The 26,622-nt window shown below is 43.6% G+C and overlaps 1 protein-coding gene across 1 annotated transcript in view; it reads right to left on the bottom strand.

Annotated features, from left to right (window-relative positions):
• Ppp2r5a (protein phosphatase 2 regulatory subunit B'alpha) overlaps nt 1–25,580 on the bottom strand; it is a 42,312-nt gene extending 16,732 nt beyond the window's left edge. The window contains exons 1-2 of the mRNA XM_040739365.1: nt 24,885–25,580; nt 1,489–1,685 (exon numbers count right to left, since the gene is read on the bottom strand). Of these exons, the coding sequence (XP_040595299.1) occupies nt 1,489–1,685; nt 24,885–25,071 (384 nt within the window). The 5' untranslated portion in view covers nt 25,072–25,580. The remainder of the gene's footprint in view (nt 1–1,488; nt 1,686–24,884) is intronic.
• Between the last annotated feature and the right edge of the window lie 1,042 nt (nt 25,581–26,622).

The raw sequence follows: 26,622 nt of genomic DNA, 5'->3' as shown, positions 1-26,622 counted from the left end.
TATGTTCCCACAAGTTTTACATGTCATTAGTATGGGACAAAAGCCAGTTAAAAATGCTGAACCAATTGCCACTGCTGAAGGAGGAGCTTAAACTACTAACAGCATCAACCTTAGAAACAAAAACCAGCCGGGTGTTGGTGGCACATGCCTTTAATCCCAGCACTCAGGAGGCAGAGGCAGGCAGATCTCTGTGAATTCGAGGCCAGTGTGGTCTACAGAGCGAGCTCTAGGACAGTCTCTAAAACAATACAGAGAAACCCTGTCTCAAAAAACAAAAACAAAAAACAAAACAACAACAAAAACAACCAATGAACCAAACAAACAAAAAACCAAAAACCAAAAAAACTAACAAAATAAAAAAACCTTACTGCAATAAAGATGGCAACATGAGAGATCCCACAATGTATCTCCCGAGCTGAGATTTCCTTGCCTAAAATGTCCAGAGCAAGAAGTGTCCTGGATTTTTGACTTACTCAACTATACATGCCTATAATGAGGTACCCTGGGCATCTAAACATGAAGTTCATTTGTTTCAAGAGTGCCTTATACACATACCATAAAGGAAATCTATTTTATTTCACTGTCTGACTTGATGAAGTCAGGTGCAGAATTTCCTACTTAGGGAATCATGTCAGTGTTCAAGTTAGCGCTTCAGAACTCCAGCTTCACCATTAAGATGCTATCTAACTCCTTAAAGGTGTGTGCGATATTAAAATGTTACAATCTACAAATATAAGAGAACGTCCCATATAGAGTTTCTTCTAACCCTGACTCCCTTAGCCACTGCCTATGTGTGTCTTCACACATCTTTTCTTTTCTTCCCCTTTACAATTCCCAGTGACGCCTTACTCAGACATCATCTGTCATCTGGGTAAATGAGTGTGTGTGTGTGTGTGTGTGTGTGTGTGTGTGTGTGTGTGTGTGTGTGTGTGTGTGTGTGTATTTAAAAGATTGTAGTTTTAATTACAAGTATGTGTTCATGTGCAGATATGTATACCTCGGTACAGGTGCCAGAGGCCAGAAGCACCCTCCTGGAGCTGGAGTTACATACAAGCAGTAACTACAGATATGGATGCTGGGAACTGAACTCTAGTCTCTAGTAATCCTGTACAAGAACTTTATGCTTGAACCTACATCTTTCTAAGTTCAAGAACTGAACTATCCAAGAGCCACTGCAACTACTAATTTCTCCACATCAAGGCCACATCAAGGAAATAGATAACCCTTCAAATGGGCTTTTTTCCTTCGAGACAGAATCTTACTATGCAGCCCTGACTATACCGAACTCACTCTGTAGACCAGGCTGGCCAGGAGCTCAGAGACCCACCTGCCTCTGCCTCCCGAGTGCTGGGATTAAAGGTGTGCACCATCACACCTAGCTCCAGTCGGGCGTTTCTAAGAACATCCTTTTGGGTATATTAGTTATTATACATACACCTCAGATTCTTGAGCTTACATAATCTGAGGAATAGAAATCTAGAGGCTTACCATTTTTACTATATCAGAATACGCTGATTCAACAATTACACCACGATTAGTTGAAACATACTCAACCAGTTCATTCAATGTTGCTCTTTTAATTTCTTTGCTCTTCAAGTCAGAAACAGAGTCCATGAAATCAAACAGTACACAGCACTGCTGTAGCTTCTGGCAGAAAAGCTCTTGTTGTTCATTTGAAGTAGCATCTACAAACAGAAAAGGGAAAAGCTCTGAATAAACCAACCTTAACATTAGTTTTGTGTTTTTTAGATATAATTTTGTAGAAGGTATTTGCATGTGTACAGTCCTCTAAGAGATTGGGGTAAATCCATGATTCTATTATCCTATCACATAGGGACCAATCACTGAATATTACTGAATTACACACACCTTTCTTGTGATCACCTCAAATACTTCAGAAGCTCATCATCCCTCATCTAGATTTCAGTCAGAACATGATAGTCATTCATAACTAATTACTCATTTCTGATTATTATCTAAGTTACTTAGAAAGTTAAAACTTTCCTACAAGAATCAATGCTACCATAATAAGCTCCTCAATAAATTAGAAAATGAAGCCTCTGTAGCACATCAAAGCACAGCTGTCTACCCCAAGTCACCTTTCAGCACAGCACAGCACGTCTCTCCATCCCGGTGAAACCACAGCTCCTAAGAGTTCTGGGTTCCCAAGCCCAGAAGGCCCATTCCCCCCCCCCCCAATATTACTGATTTGGAGACTCCACCTACTGGTTCCATTTTGGCCTAAGTCCTTCACCAGGGGTTTTCCCAATAGAAACTAAAACTAAACTGGCTGGTTAATCTACCGTTTTTGAAGTATTTTAGGCCGGTATCTCTGCTGCAGTACTTTTCGTATCATAGGGCAATTGTATCTTATTATTTTTAATGATCCTAGTCCATGAAGTCCCCCAAAGCAGGAGCCAAGTGTTACCTCATTATGCCTACTGTTTCCTCTCTCCCCTCTAATGCCCGGCATAGAGCCTGGCGCATATAAGGCACTTAATAGATATCTGCCTTTTGCTTGTTACAGAAACAAGGTACTAAGCCGGGCGTTGGTGGCACACGCCTTTAATCCCAGCACTCGGGAGGCAGAGGCAGGCGGATCTCTGTGAGTTCGAGGCCAGCCTGGTCTACAGAGTTGAGTTCCAGGACAGCCTCCAAAACAATAGAGAAACCCTGTCTCGAAAAAAAAAACAAACAAACAAAAAAAAAAACCAAAGAAACAAGGTACTTCACATTGATCCTAACAAATATATTACATCTTTTTGTTGTTAGCATAAAAATTACAACATTTAAACTCTAGACTTTCAAATCTGTCAACAGAGACCTTACAGTAGCTCACTTGTCTAAGTCTCTTGAACTACTGAGATTAAATTTCTAAGCTCATATACATAAAACCCGATATTTAGTTTCATAATATATAAAATTATTTTTCCATCTAAAACCAGTACCTGTTTTATATAAAGGTATGAAAAAGATCTTCAAAAATATTAAAATTTTAATACAGGTCTACACTTTATGTCCCCATGTGTGGGTGTGCATGTGTTTGAGAGTACATAGAGGGGCCAGTGGTTGACATCACATGTCTTCCTCAATTTCTTCCTTGTTTTCTAAATAAGGATCTTTCACTAAGCCTGGAACACCAGATGCTCAGCAGCAGAACCTGCTCTGTCTCCGATAAGTCAATGATATCTGAATGGTCTTTTCTTAAATCTTTTGGAGTTTTTAAAGTCAAATGGTTCATGTTTCATTAATAAGTAACATTTCCTAACACTGGTACCAAGTTCATTAGTTTAAAAAGCTAGAAGGTTCTGTAAACTAACAATGGTAAGCTTTTCAGAATACATATTATGTTTAGCCATTTTAAAAGATTCTAAGAACCCTTTCTCAGCTCATGGAAAATCCCCACAGTTCTCTCAGTTACTGACTTCTTTTCAAAAGCACCCTTATCACTCAAATATAGATCTACCTTTTCTTTTTTTTTTTTCCGAGACAGGGTTTCTCTGTGGCTTTGGAGGCTGTCCTGGAACTCGTTGCTCTGTAGACCAGGCTGGCCTCGAACTCACAGAGATCCGCCTGCCTCTGCCTCCCGAGTGCTGGGATTAAAGGCGTGCGCCACCAACGCCCGGCCTAGATCTACCTTTTCTAAAGTAGACAATCTATCTGTATTACAACTTGGGTCTTTTGTGTGTGTGTGGTACTGGGGACTGAGCACAAGACATCACCCATGCAGGGCAAGTGTTCTACCACTAAGCAATGTTCAGCCCTTGTGTTACATCTTTAATATAATTAGATTCCATTATAATGATGATCTGAGGATAACAGACACCATCTTCAGAGGCTGACTCAGTCCTAACAGTCTTAAACTATTTTTTGAGCTGTTTTTCTTCCTTGATGCTGAGATGAACACAAATTCACGCTTTATCCCGTTCCACGTGTAACCACCATCTATAAGCAAGTCCCGGCAGCTTGTCCTTCCACATATGGTTCACATATGAAACCAGTTCTCTCTTTACTCCATAAATGCCGTATCTCCCATTCAAAACCTTAGCCAGGAGTTGAGACTCACTCCTCTAATCCTGGAGGCAAAGGCAGGAGAATTTCTAAGAGTTAGAGCCAGCCGGGTCACACAGTGTGACCTGTCTCAACAACAATAAACCCATGCCCTGATGCTACAATACAGTAAGAAAGTGGTTAGATGGTTTCCATTCAGAATAAACAGGCTTCAGTTCTGATCCCTTCCAACGCTAGAGACACATGGTAGAAGACCCTCACAATGCTGGGCGGCTGCTTCATGAAACCTCAAGTACTTGTATCAATCACATCCTACGCTACACATTATTTGCACTTGCTCAGCCATTCCAAATTTAATTATCCTAAGCCACTCAGATTTTTGTTCTCCCACAAGGTGAACCCTTGGTTGCCAGGTGGGTGGGTCTACCTGGAAGAAATGGATCACTAGGGCCATACCACTTCTGCCACAATAATGTTCTGCCCAAGAGCATGCAGCTCAAATAAATAAATAAAACAACTCCCTCCTTTATTGTCCCAGGCATTTTTGTCAATGCAATGAGAAAACACACGATGGACGCTAACCTCTTTGAAACATATAAATGAGCATGACTGCATAAAGGAAGAGTCTGAACTGCCCCTCAGGCTCACAGCTGCTGGTGCTGTTTCTGGGGCTGTGGAGCCTTTGGAGTTTGGGGCCTAGATGGCAGAGGCAGGCGACTAGGGCTGGGCTTTTGAAAGCGCTAGCACTTGGCTCTGTCTGTACTCTGCTTCCTGCCTGCCCTGATGCAAATGGGCTTCTGCAGCCAGGAGCTCCCACTGCTGAGCATTCCTGGCTGACAGACTGCAACTCTCTGGAACCATGAGCCATGACTAACACTTCCTCTCTTAAATGGTTTCTGTCAGGTATTCCTGTCACAGAGATGAGGAGAGTTTACTAATACACTAGTGAACTCCACTTAAATGATAAAATGAAACCAATCCTACATAAACCTGCAGCAGTATTTTGATCTCCCCAATGAGCCATTCAGAACTACTGTATTATGTATAGCACATTCAACAATTTCAATGTCTTAAGGTTTTTATGATGCTCAGGGAAGAATATGACATAATGGTCTGTACTACCAAACTGTACATCTTCAGTAACAGCCTCAGAGCTAAGGCTTTTTTTTTTTTTTTTTTTTTTAAAGACAGAGTTTCTCTGTATAGCCCTGGCTGTCCTAGAACTCAAGAGATCTGCCACCCTCTGGCTCCTAAGTGCTCAGATTAAAGGATGCACCACCATGCCTGGGCAGAATATGAGTTTTTTAAATGCATGTAACTTTTCCATTTTATTATGACTGAAACTATGCTTCACTAAAGACTTTACAATTGTTAAAATAATAAAAATCACCGTGACAAGCAGGCAGGAAAGAGAGCTCTGAGGAAATGAGGTTTTCCTCTTTGGAAAAGTTTCCTCTTTGGAAAAGAGGTTTCCTCTTTGGGAATTTATTAGCATACCTTCAAAAACTCCCAAAGTCCTGTTAGGTGTTTCCTGAACTCTTCATAGCCAACCTGAAGACGTACCTGGCTCACACTGTAAGGAATTCTGCCCTACAGTGCTGTTTAAGTACGGAATGGAACCAACTGGGTAGCAGGATCATGCTGACAGGTCACAGACCAATCAGAGGGTCCTGCATGTAACAGCACTGTGTCATTGCACTGTATATGGGTCCTCAGTTGTAAAGCAAATGTGCTTCACACTTCATCCTACAAAGCATAAACCACTACAATATCGGCGGCTGGAGCACAGAAGCAGAGCACCTGCTCCTGTAAGACACCAGACTTCATCTCTAGCTCCCCCAAATAAAAACACTAGAGGATTCCATGTTAGGCAGGCCTAGATGATAAAGTAAACTAGTAATGAATACAAAGAGAATGATGCTATCAATGGAGATCCGGTATTCCTATAAAAGCTGCAGCCTCAGGCAGGCCAGTTAGCTCTAAACTGTGGTGTGACCTATCTCTGTGGTCTAAGTGTCCTCATATATGGTAATCAGGTTTCGCAGAAAGGAAATCTAAGAGGTAACAAAAGACAAGCAAGACCTTTGTAAAGAAAACCAAGACACAGCTGGGCAAGGTGGTGCACACCTTTGGTCCCAGAACTCAGGAGGCAAAAGCAGGTTGATCTCTGTGAGTTTGAGGCCAGCTTGTACTACATAGTGAGTTCCAGGACAGCCAGGGCTATGTAGAGAGGCACTATCTCAAAAAGCCAAAAGAAAGTCATAACATGTTCATCAAATAAATGGAGATTATAACATATTCAATATATTCTTCAATGAGTCTATGCAAAGAATTAATTTGGATCAAAATCTTGACATGATGTTCTGAGAACCTGAAAAGATGACCTAAAGAATCTAAAAGTTCATCTAGACCAGAGGTTCTCAGCCCGTGGGTCAAAACCCCTTTGAGGTTGAATGACCCTTTCACAGGGAATAAAGACCATTAAAAACACAGACATTTACAATACAATTCACAGCAATAGCAAAATTACAGTTATGAGGTAGCAATGAAAATAATTTTACAGTGGGGGGGTCACCACATCATGAGGAGTTGTATTCAAGTGTCACAGCATTGGGAAGGCTCAGAACCACTGCTCTGGACACCTAAGAAGGCAAGAACTGCCTCACATACTTGAATGTCACATGTATCCAACATCTCTCTGATTACCCTCATTTCTACCCCACCCACTCATCTCTTCTGGTTCTACAACTCCACCCCCGCCTGCTAAATCTAGGTTCCACATAAGAGAAAACAAGTGGTTACTGACTTTCTGACTGGTTTACTTCTCTGAATGAATACTTTCCAATCCCCTTTATTCTGTACACGCCTGGCTTCACTCATGTCTTCCTTGCATCTGTGTGATGGCTAATCTTGGTTGTCAACTTGAATCAATTAAAACACAAGTCCAAGTAGATGGACACACCTATGCAGGGTTTTTCTTGACTGGATCATTTGATGTCAAAAGACCACCCCACACCGGGTGTTGGTGGCGCACGCCTTTAACCCCAGCACTTGGGAGGCAGAGGCAGGTGGATCTTTATGAATTCAAGGCCAGCCTGGTCTACAGAGTGAGTTCCAGGACAGGATCCAAAACAATACAAAGAAACCCTGTCTCAAAGAACAAACAAAAAGATCACCCTACATCGAGGCCACCCCTTCAGGTGACAATGCACATAAAAGTCCATGGAAGAAGGAAGCTTTTTGCCTGCCTGCCCTCACTCTCGCCAGCAAGTTCATCTACTCTGCTGAGGCATACCTTTGCTAGTTTCAAAGTTACTTCTTTGGGACTACAACGAGCTAAAAATTAAGCCTTGTGGACTAAACAACCCAGATGCCTGGCCTTTCCTTCAAGAGACAACCATTGTTGAACTAACTGAATCACAGCCTGTAAACCACTCTGATAAATTCCCTTTAAATACAGATTCATCCGATCAGTCCTATTCCTTTAGAGAACCCCAATCCAAGGTGAATAAAATTCTATTCCCTATATGTACTACATTGTGTTTGATAGACATCTAGGCTGGTTTCATTGTTTTGACTATTGTCAATAGTGTAGCAGCAGCAGACAGGGGTGTGCAAATTATCTCTGTGATCTGCTGATTTGACAGTCCTTTGCGCACACCAACATTGGAACAGCTGGGTCACAGGGCAGCTCTAGTGGCGGCACAAGTCTACCTCCCCACCAGCAGTGAAAAGGGACCCTTTCCCCATAGCCTTGCAAGCATCTGCTGTCGCTTGTGTTCCTGACAGCCTTCTGGTAGGGGTGAGACGGCTCTCAAAACAGTTTTAATTTGCATTTTCCTGATGGCTAAGGATACTGAGCATTTTTAAAGTACTACTGGCCATTCTATTTCTTCTGCTGGGACTATGTATTTGGCTATTAGTTCATTTATTCACTGGATGATTTCTGTGGCTATTTTTTACCGCTCTCTATTTGAACAGCTCTCTGGTCTGAAAGCAGATGGCCAAGATTCACTTCTCCCTGTCCAGGAAGCTGTCTCCTCACCCAGGACTGTCTCCTCACCCTGGCATTTTCTAAATGTGAAATCCAGAGTTTCTGGCACTGTTAAGGAGGATCTTTTCTTCAATCTTTATTCTTTATATCTTTGTAAAAAACTAAGGCAGTCATGTTTTGCACTAGGCTAGGCAAAAGACCAAGAAATGATTGTTGGTCATTTTAAAAAACAAACAAACAAACAAACAAACAAAAAACCAGCTGGGTGTTGGTAGTGCAGGCCTTTAATCCCAGCACTCCAGAGGCAGAGGCAGGCAGATCTCTGTGAGTTCGAGGCCATCCTGGTTTACAGAGCTAGTTCCAGGACAGCCTCCAAAACAATACAGAGAAACCCTGTCTCTAAAAAACAAAACAAAACAAACAAACAAAAAAACCAGCTTTACATCCCTTGTATGAATCTTACATGGTCAATATATATTATTCTACCTATATACTTTAGAATTCAATTTGCCAATATTTTATTAAAGATCTTTCAATTTATGTTCAGTGGAGACACTGCTCTGTAACTTATTTTCTAGTATTTTTTTCTCAACCAAATTGACACATACCTATTGAAATTTTTGTTTCTTTTTGTGTCATTTTTAGAAAGCTGTTTACTTCAAGGAATTTTCCCATATCCTTTAAGATTTCAAACATAAGTGCATAATTTTGTACCTGAAAGCTATGAGGTAAAAGGTACTAATTATTACTATAAAACAAGTTAAAACTGTAGTCAAGTCAGAGGTCTTCCAGCAAGACAAGGTAAGAATTCCTCAGACCTATCTGCTTCCTCCAAACTCAGCTTATAACAACCTCTTAGTCAAGTGTGAGGGTACACGTCTGTGATCTCAGCACTTGAGAGGTACAGGCAGGAAGCTCACCAAAAGTTCAAGGCCAGCCTCGTCTACATAGAGATCCAGGATAGTCAGGGCTATAGAGCAAGGTCCTTTTTCAAAACAAATAAAGTTCTAAGATAATAAAACACATTTGAAGACTCTATGAATAGACCCAAGGGCATGCACCAAGTGAGGAAACGCCTGAGAATATCTATGAAAACTCTGGGAACAGCTCAGGGGGAAAACACTCATCTCATATGAACAAGGCCTTGGATGTGAGCCCCACACCACAAATAACTTAAGAAAATTCAGGAAGCAGAATCGGAACTAAGATGGCTCCCTTCGCTCAGCAAGGCAGGAGGAGGACGAGAGGCCCCCACCTCAAGCTCCCTGACAACCTCCTTCAGGAAAGGGACAGACAATGTGTCTGCCAAGAATATGCCCCATCGTCCTACGCCTGCCCTTTATGACACTGCCCACAAGCTACCCCTCACACAGCTCTTCGCTCCTGAAGGATCCTCCAGTTTACAGGTGCTCTGGAAACTGCAGTGCCAAGAGAGAAGGCAATGATAGAGACTTCTAGATTCAGCAAAGGCACGGGATAGATAGCCGTAGGCCAACTCATTTTCAGGGGAGATCACTTATATAAATCCCTTAAAGCCCGAACTGAATTGGCTTAGATCAACTGTGTCCTATAGCATTGCTAAAAGCAACTGAGCCCCTTCTAAAACAAAAACAACTGAGCAGTCACTCAGGTGGGAGAGTGGGACGCAAGAGGTAGGAGGACTGTTGGGAACAGAGAAACCTGTTTCCCAGGACGACTGTGAGCACAGCCAGGGCAGTGCCTCTCTGAGGACCACTGTCAGAGGTGAGGTGTGGAGACCTCGCCCAGGCACCGACAAGCAAGCAAGCACTAACAGCCCCAATGCTGAGGCCAGTACTTAGTACATACTTCAAATGCCGTTCCATACCCTTCCTACCATCTCTCCCTCTCTGTCTGGAAAAGAACGGCCCACAGGTTAACAAGAAGGGAAAAAAAAAAAACTGTAAGGGGAAAGCATAACGTAATTGCTTGTGAGAGGACACATGGATGTAACAGAGTATGATTTTCAAGTAGCCATTATTCAAAGAAAACCATGATTAAAGAAGAAAAGTGTCATGACACTATCATGTCTAGTAGAAAATACCAATAAAGAGAAAAAATATCAATTAAAAAGTAAACAAAATCTAGAGACTTGATAAATCTAACAAAATGAAGAATTCACTAAACGGACTCATCAGAAACTGAAAGGCATATCTAGCGCTATATTCCAAGGGCTCGGGAGATGGCTGCTCCTGTAGAGGACCTGGGTTTGAGCTCCAGGACCCACGTGGTGACTTACAGCCATCCATTACTCCTGTTCCAGGAGTCCATTGCTCTCTTTTAACCAAACACACACATGGTACACACACACATAGACACAGGAAAACATTCACATATAAAATAAAACAAATAAATCTAACTTTCTAAAATGAAGAAAATGGACTGTACTTTTCCAGACAGACGGTTCCTTCTTTATGGGATGGACCAATGAGGATAACCTGAAAGAATCTTTGTGTGGAACCTTCACTAGCCTAGCAGGAATTCAGAACTCTCAAAGTCCCCACAGTGGTGTCCAGCTCTCTCCTCAGCAACAGACTGAAGGAGCTGGGCCCATCCTACACATGGCATAGCCTTGTTTGGCTCTGTATGCCAGCCTACGAGCTTTATCTGGCCGGGTGGGGTGGGGAGTCCTGTGTAGCACATGCCAGCCGTGGACCCTCAGAAGGAAGTGCATCCCATCAGACTGCGGCTTCTCCCACAGCTGCTGGATGTATTGGTATGCGCCCACCGTGGCCCACCGGATGGCTGCTGCCAGTGGAAAGGGAACACTGACACTGGAACAGCCCGTCTTAAAGTCCTCTTCGTCACCATTTTCTTCATGGCCAGTGTGAGAAACCCAGGTACAATCAAGTCATTTCAAGTTTTCCATTCATTAGTGCTGTGTTTAATGACAAATATTTGAAAGGGCAGGTGTAATTTGTAATAAGATAGTTTTATAAACCATATTCCCAGTTGATGCTGCTCTTTTAATTGAAATCCAAACTAACATCTCATATAGGATTCATGCTACAAATTATAGAATAAGCACAGTATCATAGCAACCCAGCACAGCCATTCACTGGCACGCTGAGGGTATGGTCCATTCTAATTTAAGGGAATGACACAGGATATAGGACATGTAGGTTTTTTGGCAATACCCGTGATCATTAAAAAAAAAAAAAAGCTAAAAGCCTGAGCTAGCTTTTGTCTGAGTCTAGAGATCAGGCTATAGCAATGGAGCAAGGGAAATACCTGTATTGATTAACAGATGCCTCAGCACTAGGGCTTAGTTCAGAGTCTGTGATTTCACTACCACTGGAAATGGTGAGAACAATGTACAGACATCACACTTCAGGAAACTTTAACATGCATACTACCAGTCTGGTATTTTAATATATAAGTGTGTATTCATAAAAACCGCTGGAATACTGTCTAAAACTTAACAGCTTTAATTACCATTCAAATATAACTGTATCCATAAATATTGTTATAGAAGCATACTGATTACTTTTATTCCAAAAAATTAACTGCAAGCTGGGTAAGGCGGCAGGTGCCTATAATCTGAATATTTTGAAGGCTTAGGCGACTCCAGGAGTTGAGTTGGACAACTCCAGATTAGCCTGGGCTACATAACCGATCAAGAAAGAAAGAAGAGAAGGAGGAAGGAGGGAGGGAAAATATTTACATATAAATATCACTTCTGATAAAGCAGCAAGAACAAGGACAAAGGAGAGCTACTGGCTATGTTGCATGGAGTCCTTTAACTGAAAAATCAGCAGGCACGCTGCTGAAAAGTGTCTTGGGAGAGTAAGGGGAGACGTGTCATCTCCTTAACCTCTCTTGAACGCAAACCTACATAAGACAAGAGCATGCGGGGCTTCAAGGGAGAAGGGCTGTTAAACAGACCTCTACAAACGGGGCGGAAGGCTGAGGTAGTTGCAGCCATCTTACTCTGATGGCTGTGAGGAAATCTATCTCGTGCTAATGCCTACACGGCTCCCAAGAAACACCGGCTACTACTGTGTTCAGAAAGGGCCGCCTTCTTTAACAGGTGGCCGCATCTGCATCAGCCCGCAGCTCTAAAGCCAATCCCTTCCACCATTACAGACTGGGGTGGTGGCTGGGAGTGGAAAGCTAAGGATAGTTCATCGATTTTCTGGGAAAATGATGGAATTAATTGAGATTCCCAAAAAGATCTATGTATAAACTCCTAAAACAAGTCTCTTAGATTCAATCCTCAACAGCACCAAGATAAATAAATAAATAAATAAAGATCTTAAAAGCTATTTCTGAGCCATAGACCTAGATCAGCAGGTAGAGACACTTGCTAGGCCTAAAAACTTGAGCTGGATCCCCAGAACCAACACAGCAGAAAGACCAACTCTCACAAGCTGCCGTTTGACCTCCACATGTGTTCCAAGGCATGCTCGTCTGACTGCACGCATATGCATGCAAACACTGAAATAAGCGAATAAAAGTGTAAAAAGGAAACTTCCTTTTAGTCTGTGTAACTTATTTATTATTTTAGACTGCGTATGTGATCTCAGGAGTGGGGTGGGAGTGGGAATGAGGACACTCCAAATGCAGGTCACTAGGCTTGGCATCAACCACTTTTTGCCTGATGAATCATCTCAATAGCCCTAGTATGTGGAATTTATAGCCAAGGTTTCAAATGACACAAAGCAGTACTTCTAGAAATAAACACTTTATTCAGAATCAATCCAAAATTGTCATTTTTCTTTCAGAAAAAAAACCATGCTGTTTATAATATTTGATGACGTTAAGGCACGGGGTGAACAACCTACAGCTACATGGGTCCCACTGACAGAAAAGTACGAGATGCTGAATTTGAGGTTTGCTCTAAATGGGGAGTTTTGCTTTTAACAATCTACAAGCCCTTAAAAAAATAAGACATATACACAGAAAATAAAAGACACAAATGAGGTAGCTAATGATATTTCTCAGTGTGTATTCTTTTTCTTTTTCTTTTTCTTTTTTGGTTTTACGAGACAGGGTTTCTCTGTATTGCTTTGGAGGCCGTCCTGGAACTCACTCTGTAGACCAGGCTGGCCTTGAACTCACAGAGATCCGCCTGCCTCTGCCTCCCGAGTGCTGGGATTAAAGGCGTGCGCCACCACCACACAGCCAGTGTGTATTCTTTAAGTGAGTTTATTTCAGAAAACAATGAAAAATGAGGCTCAATTATGACAAACACACCAAGTATTATATCCTAAATAAGTCATTACTGCTCTAAACTAAAAACAAGTTTCCACGTATGTGCAGGGTCATCCAGGTGATGACGCTAACACCAGATACCAGCTACATGAAGCACCGACACCATCCCTCCTGTCCCGTGGCTGGGTCAGCTAAGGAGAGCTGAGCTATTCTGCCCTCTCTACTGCAGACGGGAATCTTGCAGGAAGGAGAGGACTTCAGTCTACCCTGGGAGCGTTTCATGGTGCATCTGCTACTCTAGTTGGACTTTGCACTCCAGTGAAGGCTGGCTCACTAACCACAGGCACAGATGCATCTGCAAGACGACTTAAAGAGACGATACATAATTGTCCAATTTTGTCTCCTCCTCATCTCCGCCATTAGGAGACTAAAATTAGTGAAGTGTTTGATGAATTTTCCTAATTAGGTTTACATGCAAATCTCTGGTTTCTCATCCCACTTCATTCCCAGCTTTCAAACTGGGGGAAACCAACAGGAAAGACAGTGCTGCTAATGTGGCTACAGTGTAAGAAAATTCCAGAATCTAGAGACAGCATTTCCAAAAGAGAGGTAAGGAACGGAACTGTAGTCTGGAGTGGCTGGTGACTCCAATTACAAATCTATCTGTGTCACAGAAGTGCTGCACCACTGACAGTTACCTTATTATCAGGATTCACTCATAAAGCAAAAGTAGTCCATTATTTTTAGAAGAAACTTTAGGCTATTTAAGGGCAGTGAAGACAGTGTTAAATATTAATGGACTACCTGTCCAGCATCTAAGAAACCAGAAGCTTTCTTAGAAAGTTCTCAACCACAAGTCTGTCTCCTGCACAGACGGAAACGGTGCCTAGTTTTACTTTAATGCGTCAATATAAATCTTCAGTTTAATACCACAGAGAAGGTATTGCCATCAACTGAGAAGATCCAACTCTAAGTGACTGACACAGAATGACCTAATGGTAAAAATGCGGATGTGTCTACACATCACCTAGCTAATGTGGTGGTTTGAATGAGGATGGCGCCCACAGCTCACATGTTGGAATACCGGGTCCCCAGATGGTGCAACTGTCTGAGGAGGACTGGGAGGGGTGGCCTTGTTGAAAACATGTCACTGGGGATAGTCTCGGAGCTTCAACAGCCCATGCCATCCCCAGATAGTGTTCTCTCTCATCTCTCCCTCCCTCTTACAGTTAAGATGCAAACTCTCAGCTACTGCACTCACAATGTGCTGCCTTCTTCTACCGTGCTCACAGATCTGGTGTTCTCCTTTTTTTAAAATTTATTTATTTGTATTTTATGTTCATTGGTGTTTTGTCTGTGTGAGCATGTTGGATACCCTGGAACAGAAGTTACAGGAAGTTGTGAGCTGCCATGTGGGTGCTGGGAATTGAACCCAAGTCCTCTAGAAGAACAGCCCATGCTCTTAACTGCTGAGCCATCTCTCCAGCCCCAGTAATGAACTCTTAATTCTCTGAAACTGTAAATTTCTGACAAACTCTTTCTTCTGTAAAGTTGCCTTGTTCATGGTGTCTCTTTAAAGCAATAAAAAATAACTTAAGCAGTCATAAGGCATATTATAAAATAGATATCAAATATATACATTATATAAATATATGATATAAAAATATATAAAATTGTTAACTATAACTTGATATAAAATACTTTTCTTTAGATCGACTTGACAATGGCTTTCGCTTCATTATGTCACTCAATACACAATATGGCGAGCTCTCAAGCTGTGTGTGAAGACACAGCTATCAGATCTCACAACACTTTGTCTAAAGGCACAAAGCAGGCAACTAATGACTCATTCAATTCTCCCAGCAATTCTCCCAACAAACCTCTACTAACTTACCAAGGAATCCTGCACTATATACACAGAAGACCAATGGCTGGCAAATCCAACCATGGACAAGTCCTTCCTAAGCAAATCTAGGAGTCTTAGCAGGCTACCGAGGGAAAATAACAAATGGAAGTGTGTTTAGCAGCCACAGAAATACCCAATGGACACTGACTCAAACACTCAGGGCAGGCGAGAGTGGTGAAGGCACTTGCTTCCAAACCTGCACTCCACCCTGAGGACACACACAGCGGAGAGAACTCCTCCAAGTTATTCTCTGACCTTCACACATGCACGCGTGTGCACACACACACACAGAAATATGTGCAACAAAAGATCTAAAGGTTTTGTTGATATTTAGAACTGTATTTCCAAAAAGGATCTCAAATATAAAGTTTACAAAATAAAACTGGATCTTTATTCCCTACTTGGTCCCTATCCCAGCAGACTCCTCAATGGTGATGTTCAGTTAAGTGCCCAGGATGAAACGCCTCTTCCCACTTCAAACAATTACCAAGTCCTTATCTATCATGTACTTCAAACAAACCTCTTTTCCATTCTGCAGCTGCCACTCTGAATAGAGCTATACCATGCCTTAACCAGCCTGTTAAAAACAACCTCCTGACTGGCCCTCTTCCCTTCTTAAAACCTGTTCTGCTGTGATCCATTCTCCCCTCTGCAGCCACAACACACGGTTTTTAAGATTTTTTGTTTAATGTGTATGGGTGTTTTGCCTGCATATATGTCTGTACACATGTGTGTCTGGTGCTTGTGGGGGCTAGAAGACCCTCTGGAACTGGAGTTAAGAACTGTTGTGAGCTGCTATGTGGGAGCTGGGATATGAACCCCAAGTTCTGTGGAAGAGCAGCCAGTGATCTTAACCACTGAACCATCTCTCTAGCCAATATTTAAATGAATAAACACACACACACACACAGAGGGGAGGGGTCTGCCAAACTTTCTAAAAGAGTTAGTCTTATTTACTGACTACTTAAACAATTTCTACTTAGTCTTTCCCTTACAGGTATCTCACTTGTCTGTCAACCCTCTGAGATGCCTCCCAAAATAACCAATGACACCAGAAGGAAGATTGCCAAAAGCATGGAAAGTTTTAGCTCTTACTTTACTTTTCTGTTTTTTATCTGCTCTATCTACCCAGTTGCTGAGACTTTCCTACCTAGATGCCTTGGCCCCGTGCACAGCCCCTCATCTCTAGATGCTGGTGTGAGCTGCTGCTTCTCAGTCTGCACATTTCTATTGAGCAGCTGCTCCAACTTCCATTGCTTCAAACGCCACTGACAAGCAGAAGACTCCCAAGTCACTATCACAGTGTGCATGCAGTCGGCAACTTCAAATTCCCATAGGTACCTCAGCCTGTCCCGCATGATGGCTCACACCCATGATTTCAGCACTTGGAAGGCTGAGGCAGATCACCATGAGTTTTAGCCCAGCCTGCACTATAGTGTGACCCTATCTCAAAACAAAAACAAAACAAAAAACACTATCAACAAAAACAATAAAAATATTTTTCTTTCCACACATCTGATTTGTCTCTCTGTACTGTTTTAGCTGAGTGAGGCTGGGTTGTTGAATCTCAGTTAGCCCGGGCTACCTACTAACAAACTACTATCTTACACCTAGTTATTCAAATGAAACCGTATAATTCTTGACTTCCTCTCCCTAAGCCCTCTATCTGAGACACTATCCCATCTCCATTTAGGAAGGCTACTTCTGGATCTCACGTCCAGATTACAATCAGCATCCTTATTTCCTGATATCACCCACATTGCTCACAACAGTGAGGTGTAAACGCAGTATACTGCCTTGATGGGGGAAGTCCTGTGTATATAAAGCACTGTTGGGTAATAGGGAAGCAAGATAGGTGGGACTAGGAGTCCAGGAGGACTCTGGGAAAGAGAAACACAGGGAAATCGAGATGTAACGCCATGGGGTAGGAAGCCCGGAAACTTCTCCGGTAAGAGAAATACATAGATTGACAATTATGGGGTAATTACTTAAGTCATAGCTAGCCAGTAAGAAACAAGCAAGGCCAACAGCTTCATAATTAATACAGCGTCCTGTGTGTTTATTTGGGACTGATGCGGCTCTGGGACCAAGCTGGCGGGAAGGCTTCTCTTTACACTGCCTGTACCCTTTCTCTAACCAAGTCCTAACAGCTGCTCCAGGGTCTTCTCCAAGCACACACAGGCTGGCAGTCCTCACACACCCTGTGCTCAACAGTGGATCACGCGTGCTGTCCCATGGGTGCGTCTCAGGCTCCATCTATCTCTGCCTAACACCTCCTAGCCTTGGGGCTCAGCTGATCTCTTTCTCCAGGAAGTCTTCTGTTTCCTCTTCTTCCAGATTAAAACTAGGCTGGGTCTCCCTCACTTCCCTGACAGCCCAATTCATAGCAAACTTCTTAAGGATTGAAACTTCTTAGAGGATGTATTCTTTACCCCACTATAGGGTACTAAATACGATTAATTTCAAAAGAAAAAGCATTTATTGTTTTATTTACCTAAGTAACATTTTAATCTTCACAATGGTTTGTGTAAATTCTAAGTACCATGGAAACCAGAGAGAGAAAAAATTTGTACTAATTTTTTTTTAAAGCAAAGTTCTTATTAGGCAAGCAAACTTTTCAAAGAATAGTAGTGGTAAGGGTAAATTTTATCAGACACATAATTCTACAAAGGTTTTATCTTATTTTACTTAGAACGTCAACAGATGTTTATCTTTAGAAGTTATCTGAAAAATTGTTTTAAAAACTTGCCAAGCTTTGCTAACTTCAGGGTTATAAAAATTTTCACTTTTATCAATTGAAGGAAATAACTAATAATGACTTCAAATACTACTTGGCTTCTGAAAATAATTATAATTCTAGAACATCCTTTATCAAACAAAGTATACATTTTTAGGGGGTCTAGTTTTGACATCTGATATTCCTGAACTTCAAGTTCTAAGCCCAGTCACTAAAGTTATTTCAGGCACTTGATCTCCAGTCATCGCCTATACTATTTTTACTTACATAAGATTTTTTATTTCTATGTGATGACTGTTTGACTCCATGTACATAAGTGTGCGGTGTGCATAGCTAGTGCCCCTGGAATTAGTTGTGAGTTGCCATGTGAGTGCCAGGAACCAAACCTGAGTTCTTTACAGGAGCAGTAAGTGCTCTCTCTTACCCACTCACCCATCTCTCCAGCCCCACCTACAGTCTTAAACCCTGTTTTCAAGAGATCCCCTGATAAATCGATGAGAATGCTGCTCATTGAGAACAAGCTTGAGGAGGCTCAAGAGCACAGCATGCCAGGACCTCACAGTGGGCGGGAGGTGGATCAGTTTAGCTAATCCAGGACTGTGATCCCAAGACATCTTTCTCGCTCATATTCAAGTTAGAAACAGGTTCCCTCAGATCACGTAAACCTGCAAACTATAACACAACAGGCGTGAACAATAAAACACCAGGAGGTCTCTTTAAGGAAATGTGAATCAGAATGATAGCATTTCTAAAATTCTTCATTACTCACTCAAAAGACTCACATAAACAAATCCCTTCAGCGAAGAGTTCAAAAAGGCACACGTGAAAAGTAGTTCTGAAGCTGTTTTATTAGTCAATTATCCTGCTCAGACAAGCAGACTCTTTTACATAAACCCAGCCTGTCATGTCAAACTTTCAGCAGTTAGGTTTCTTGTTACATAATAACTCATACATTTTAAAAGTATCATACATTTTAAATATTTCTTTTATTTCCTTCAAGGAAGGCCTCATAAATTAACACTGCACCTCAAATTTAGAAATTAATATAAACAAGCCGGGCACGGTGGGGCAGGGGCAAGGTAGGGCAGGCCTGGAATCCCATCACTTGGGAGAAGGAGGGTCATGAATTCAAGTCCAGTCTGGGCTACACAGTAGTGAGTCTGAGGTCAGTCCCAGGCTACACAGTGAGATCTTATCACAAAAAAAGAAAAGAAATGAAATGACTATAAACGATTTAACTTTATCCAATTTTAAATACATGCAAATCCATATCTGAGGCAACCCTGTATTACTTTTCCACACAACTCTACATAACTGCTTTCCTAGAACAATCCGTGTGGCACAGCTCACTGTCAAAATGCAAGAGCAAACACCTTTGTTTTAATCCAGTAGCATATACACTAAAACAAAACCCAGGCCAAACCCGTATTTACTCTTTATTATCAAAGTACTAAGAAATCAGAACTCATTTACTTAGCCTGAACTGTTTTAGGCATAAATATGCTAAACAAAAAGCAAATAAAAGAGAATGAATCTCTGGTAGTCGATATTGAATATTCTGGAAAAGGCACTAACAACAGGAAAGTAGATGACTAAGACAACCAAAGGGAGTTTTACCGAAATATCGACTGTGTCTACATGAAATTTGTTATACTGTGTTTGGTACTGCGAGTTTTGAAGGAAGGAGAGTAAAATTTACCATTTCATTCTAAGGAAAAACTACTACACTCCAACTGAACATTGACCTATAGCAAGTCAAGCAAATGCTAGTGTTATTCAAAGTGGTCAGCAGAAAGGCCAAGGACAAATTAGGAAAATAGATTAAAAGTGGCTCTGGATCCTCACTGCTGCCTTTCACAAAAAGCTATGGTCGAGATTAAGTTAAACACCAACATGAAAACTCTCTGAAAGAAAATCCTTGATATAAATAAATATAAAGCATGCATGATCCAAACAGTTAAATTCAATAGTTCATTTTCCCATCACCTTTTTTTTTTTTTTTAAAGACAGGACCACTATGCAGTCTTGGTTGGCCTGGAATTTGCTGTTGTAGACCAGGATGGCCTCAAACTCTCAGAGATCTGTTTGACTCCAGAATAGTGGGATTAAAGATGTACACCACCATTACATTTTATTCAATATACCCAGCAGATAGAAGACATCAGTTTGACTGGCATCACCTATGATCTGAAAGACTGGGTTAAAGCTAGGCTAGCCTCTATCATATGTTCTCAATTCTTGCCTACTCAATCCTCAGTTCTTAAAAAGATAAAAGTCTGATTACCCAGCACTGTGGCAATAGTTGGGCTTTCATCCAGCCCAATCAATCAATCAATCAATCAATCAATCAATCAATCAAGATCTAAAAGAGTCACCTCATCACATGAAAACTCCAGGCACCAATATTTTTCCCTTTAGAAAAGCAGCTGGTTAGCCGGCCATAGGGGGCAGCAGAGTTAAGAGAGTGAATTATAAATCCCAGCAGGTGAAGTGAGGCCAGAAAAGCTAATGGGCTGAGTAAGGAGCCTTGAGGATCAGAGGGAAAGACAAAGCTTCAATTAATGAATTACACCAGCAGACGCCTGATACTAAACCAGTGATGCTCGGCCTCGACTCCTAACTGCACGAGGCTAGTTAAAAAAAAAAAAAAAAAAAAAAAAAAACATGCCTGGATCCTGCCTTAGACCAGTTAATGCAGACACTCGGGGACCAGGTGTGGTTTGTTCAAACCTTTCCAAGTTAAACTAGACTCTACCCCAGATGCTACAATGTTAAAAGCTAAACTGGAAAACAAAACAAAGTACAAAAACCTACTATTTCCCAAATATATTATTTTGTAGCTAAACCTGTGTCTCTAAAACTCAAAGGAACACTAATAATCTAAAGGCCAACTATCAGAGTACCTTTACCAAGGAGAACGTTATTCTTAAAGGTGAAAAGGACAAGTTTATAGGGATTGCACAGCTAGCCCAAAGCAACTGTGAGTCATCACTGCAGAGGGGAAGACAATTCAGATCTGTTATCCACAGAACAGTGCTCGACCCCAATGGTCTCACCAGTGTGCTAGATATACTTTCCTGGATTATCACGTTACCCAATTAGATGCTTTCAAAAGTAATTCAAAATTAAGTTAAGAAAGACAACCAAAAAATGAGGAGGGAGGATATGATCTTAATTAGGAATTCTGAAAATGCTAGCCTTAAAGGAGAAAAGATTTCCTCATATGTATACTAGTGCTAGACACTATATTTAGCAATTCCTCTAAATATCCTTAAAAAGTAAAAAGAAAAATTAATTATGTCTTCTAGAAGGCATAGGACAATAGTCAGAAAACAGTCCTAAAATAACTAAATGTCACAGTCCACCGAAAACATTTCTCTTAACTTATTCAGACGAATGTCAACTTTATCTTAGTGTTTTCCTAATTACAAAGGTGTTGTGTTTGGACGGAACAGTAACTTGTGAACATCCAGGAACCTTAAAAGTTAACAGTAGTAGTAGAAGTGTGCCCCTCCCCAAATCAAGACAACTAAAACCCCTAAAAACCAATGATGTCACAATTAACTCAGAAGACCACATACACAACTAGCACATTCGCTTCCCCTGAGGCTAAGCAAGCTCCTTCAACCAGCCACAATGATCTAGCCTCAGTTCTTCAGAGGTCAACAACGAAACTGAATGATTCTTGGAAAGTTCTTCACTTACTTATTTTAACTTGTATGCAGGTATGTCTGTGTGTCACTTATGTGCCTGGTGTCCTCACAAGCTAGAGGAGGGCACTGGATCCCCTGGAACTGGAGCTACAGATGGCTGGGAACCACCATGTGGGTGCTGGGATCAGAACCTGAGTCCTCCAGAAGATGAGTCTGTGCTCTTAACCACTGAACCATCTCTCCAGGCCCTCTTTACCTCATCTTAAGAGGAGTTTAATCTCAAAAGCAGTTCCTGTTCCTTGCTGCTTACTGACTATATTCTAGGAGACATACAGATCTGTATAACTGTAATGACTAATTTGATCCCTGTTCTTGGTAAAAACGTTATCACTACAGGCAGGAGAGCTGACTCCCAGAGGATCCACCACCTCTGGCTCCCACAGACACCTGTACTCACATGCATATACACATAATTAAAAATGGTATTCTGGGAACGCTTATATTTAAGTACTCCTATTAGTAATTCTTCATTTTAAAATATTTTAATCTGGATTTTCAAACACAAAAGGGAATGGGAGCTAGCATTCTTTGCTTATTTTTAGGTTCTTAAATTATTTCACTTAATTCTTCCAACCCTGGGAGACAGTGTTATTCCCAGTTTACAGGGAAGGAAAATAACTCAAATCAAAAACTTACTTTTCACCCTGAACTAACTCCACTGACCTGACTTTCTCAACCATACTACTTCAAGTTTATGTAAAATGAGCTTACGGCAAAAATACTGACATTTGACCAAAGTCAGATGAAGCACCTGATAAACCGCCTGAAAGTAACCTGTTTAAGCCTCAACTTTCTCCTAAGTTACTAGTGTCAATCAAAGAAAGATACTTGTGAAAATACACTGAGCCCCAGGCTGTCAAGTAACAGCATTACCACAGTATACTGGTGTGAAAAGGCAGGTGGCAAGGGCTAACGATACACAGTTTGGGGTTGTTTCAGTTGTCACGGACAACACTGGTTTGTGTTGTTTTGTTTTGTCTTTTTAAAGATAATCATTTGAAATACTAAGCTGTTATTATACATATAAGGAATCAGCTGTTTTACCAAGCCAATCCTCCCAGAAATTTAAACCAAAACAGACTAAACACATTGAAAGACTACCTATTTTAAATGACAAGTTTCCTAATTACTCATTATCAAATAACAAGTTTTAGGTGAAAAAAAAAATTACATCCTACAAGAACATAAGTTTCAAAGCCAGAAAAAAAATGATTCATATGCAATTTTCCTAATTTTATTTTCCAGCACCCAGCTCTCAGAGGAACTTACTGTTTATTTTGAACATTTTCAACATTAAAAATCACGCAGCCCACTCACCTACATGATTTTGCAAAAATAAACTGAAAAGGTTGGACTGTTTCGTTAATCCTTACTCACAGTCTGCTTTTAAGAGAACTACTTGGCGCCTTTCCAGTCCAGATCCGCGTGGACACAGTGTAGAGTAAGCGGGTTGATATAAACACTTGAAAGATCTCGGATGCCCACGGGTATCTGAATCACTCCACAGTAAGATTGTATTTCAGGGCAGGAAGAATTCTCTTTCATACTAAAGGACTTTCTGGTAGTGTTTTTGTTAAACCCATAAATGGGGGAAAAATACTACTGGCAGAAAAAGCAGACAACACTGTGGAATCAAGGGCACTGCCAAAGTACCAAGTAAAACAATCCAATTTTTCAAAGCATTTTGACAACTAGAGTAAAAGTGCTTTTTCCTAATTGAGGGTTTTATTTCCAAGTAAAAGTTTTATTTCCTCAACTGAATCTGCATCAGTTTATAATGAATAACACCTTTAGGGATAGTACACAAGCAAATATCTAAAATCGGTCTAGAGTTTCCATTTTATTTTTTCCTATTACTGGCCAAATTCTGTACATAAAAACAACTTGTGGTACCTGCAACTTCTCGAGTCAAATGCCATGTAACTTGAGAATATGATTACCGATTCTATAAATTTCTGTCAGCTTTAAAAGCAAAACCTATTAAAACTGCATCTCTTGAGACTAACCAGATGTTTAAAATCCAATTACTAGGTAAGAGTACTTAAGTACAATATTAACATCAAGAATAACTCACTTGAGAGGATTAAATATGAAAGAAAAATGCCAGTATCAAGACTTCAAGCTAAAAATAACTGGATAAACTAATGAAAAACAATCAAAGTACAAAATAACTTTTAATTAAGTATAAAAATTTAAACCACCGAATAGTGATTCAATAGCCTAACAGGTAAGACAGGATTGTTTTATGGCTATGGCTGCACTCCACTGACCGTGCTACGTCAATTGAAACAATTCTGGTATGTTAATAAAGGAGATACACACAGAACGTATATACATTCTTTCCAAAGGTCCGTTTGAGTGTAGCTGTGGCATGTGCTGGATTCAGACGCACCCCAAGAGGCAGATGTTGGGTCTGAATGGGGTTCCTAATCTGTCGTTGGTCAACTGTTGATCTGATCTGGGATTTTCTTTACACCCCTTGCCAGACTAAGTTAGGAATTCACAGACCCAAAGACAAATTAGAACCAGACTGGCCTCGAAAGGGATGCTGGATCTTTGTCAAGCGAACTGAAAAAATCTGCTGATCACTTATCTATTTAGGCATGAGCCTTTGATTTGTTGGCCCTGTAAATCATTCTCTAGATTTCTATCAGGTTTGCAAGAATTTCTCAAATACCTAGGAACATAATTAACTCCCCATAATGACATCAAACTCACAAGATGAAAAGGCGTAAGAAAAAAAATCATTACATCAAAAGTCAGCAATTCTCCAAAGAGTAATAAGCAAGGGCACCAGGAAAACAACTTCGCGAAAAGCCCCCAAACCTAGTGGGGAAGCTAAGCGAGCCGAAAGGGGTGCCGAGCACTCCTGCAAGGCATTAGGCACGGGCACCAAGGTGAATTCCTGAACCAAACCTTCCGAAGTCCTTGGAAGCACGGCCCCGGGAACCGGGCGGCCGTGCAAAGACACCCTCTTCCCCCTCGTCACCTCTGCGGAGACAATCGAGGTCTTCCAAGGGCTGACACCGACGCCTAACGACACGGTCTGTAGGATATGTCACCCGGGCCCGGTTTGGGTTTTTTTGGCTACGTCTGAAAGCCAGCTAACTCAGCGGCCGTCTGTTCGGACCCCGGGTCTGGCGACTGAGGGAAAGTGAAGACCCAGCGAAGCCTGGAGGATCGCCAGGGCAGGGGCTCGGCAGAGTGGGGAGCGGGAGGCCCGGACGAGGGGAGGGAGCGCGGGCACCACCTCGGGGACCCCGGGGTCGCCACGACGGCAGGGCGGGTGGGAAGGGGAGAGGGGCACGCCCGGGGAGAGGGCACGGAGGGGGGGGGCGGCGCGCGCTTTACCTTTGAGCTGGGGCAGGGGGTGCAGCTCCGCCTGGCTGCCCTGGCCGCGGAACTGCGACGAGCCCTGCGAGCGCTTCTGCCTCTGCGCCTTGCGCACCGATTTCCGGGTGAAGCCGTCCACTTTCTCCGAGGCCGAGATGGCGGCGGCGGCGCAGGCAACCGGCGCGGGCGGCGACGGCGACGACATCTCCGCGACCCCGGAGCCCCGCTGGCCCGGCTGGCCCGGCGAGCCTGCGCCCCGGGCCCCGGCCGCGCCGCCCTCGCGCTCACGCGAGCTGCTCCCCGCCCGACAGCGCCTCACGGCCGCATCCCGGGGCCGGCGGCGGGGAGGGCTGGGGCGAGCGCGCGGGCCGGCCCCACAAGTTGCTGACGCCCGGCGCCGAGGGCGGGCGGGCGGAGGCGAGCCCGAAGTTTGGACGGCTGGGGCGAGCGCGCGGGTGCGGATCCCCCCCGGGCGCGCCTCGCGTCCCCTCTAGCGCGCGCGGAGCCCCCGGCGGAGTCTCAGCGGCCGCTGCCCGCGCCGTCCGCCCGGCCGGGAGCCTCCTCCCGGGGCGCTTCCATCGCGGGTCCGCGCGAGCCACCGCCGCCGAGCGCTCGCCCTCAGGTCTGTCAGCGCCGGCCCCTCATCGCCCGGGGCGGCCACCCGCGCCGGGACCCCTGGAGCGGCGTCGCCCTCGCTCTCCCCCGCGCGCCCACCCACCCGCCGACCGCCCACGGAGCACGCCGGGCGAGCGACTGCTACAACTTGAGAGGGCGGCTGGTACGGGCGCGGGGGCGGCGGGGCGGGAGGAGGGTGGAGAGGAGGGGGGGGCGCCGTGCGCGTGCGTGCGTGCGCGCTCGCGCGGCCCGGGCGGGGAGGTCCTCGCGGGGGGTGGGGAGGGTGGAGTTTGACTGACAACTTCCGCGGGGTCCCACGAGGCTCCGGAGGGGGCCGGGGCGGGAAAGCATGCCAGGGCCCTCAGCCAATCGCAGGCCGAAGCGGCAGGACCCGGGGAGGGGGCGTGGCCTCCTGGATGTCTAGCGGGAGTTCAGAGCTTGGGGAGAGGGAGGGGCTACGTGACGGATGCGGGCTTCAGCCAATCGCAAGTGGAGGCAGTGAGCGGGGTGCCTTGTGCGTCACAACTGCAATGAAAGCTCTCGGGAGGGACGGAGGGAGGGGGCCGGTGGGGAACGGGAAATGCCGCTGTGGGCTCGGGGCCCGAGCTGTCCTCCCGGCAGCGGGCGAGAGGAGAGCGAGACCGGCATCCCAGGAAGCCCAAGAGCGCTCCGCACGGCCAGAGATGACCTGCGAGCGCCAAGCGTTGCGTCAGCGGGACGGGGCGGGGCGAAGGTCGCGGCGCAGCCGTGTGATTGACAGGCGGAGGCGTGAACTCGTCCAATCGGAACGTGATGCTGGGCTCCTGGGCGGAGCGTGGCCCTCGGGTCTCCTAAACCGCCTACTTGGGGTTCGGGGAGCCCTTTTGCAGCTCCCGAGGTTTCGGAGCCTCGCGTGGGGTTTGGGCGAGCTCGCCTCTGCCACTTCAGACAACTCTGCGAGTCCGCGCCCTCTGAAAAGAAGTTTTTCCGTTTCGAACTTAGCCCACTTTTAACCCCTTCGGCTTGCGGGGCCTTCAATCATCCATTGTCAAGTTCAGATTCGCTCATGTTGGGGTCTTGGGATCTCGTCCTCGGAGACTCCGGGTCAATTTTAAATGTATAGCCGAGGACGACTGTGCGTGTTAGTTTTTGGGCCTTTCCT

Source organism: Mesocricetus auratus, unplaced genomic scaffold (assembly GCF_017639785.1).
Source record: "Mesocricetus auratus isolate SY011 unplaced genomic scaffold, BCM_Maur_2.0 Super-Scaffold_100676, whole genome shotgun sequence".
NCBI classification, from domain to species: Eukaryota; Metazoa; Chordata; class Mammalia; order Rodentia; family Cricetidae; genus Mesocricetus; species Mesocricetus auratus.
This window is presented reverse-complemented; position numbering and strand designations above follow the sequence as displayed.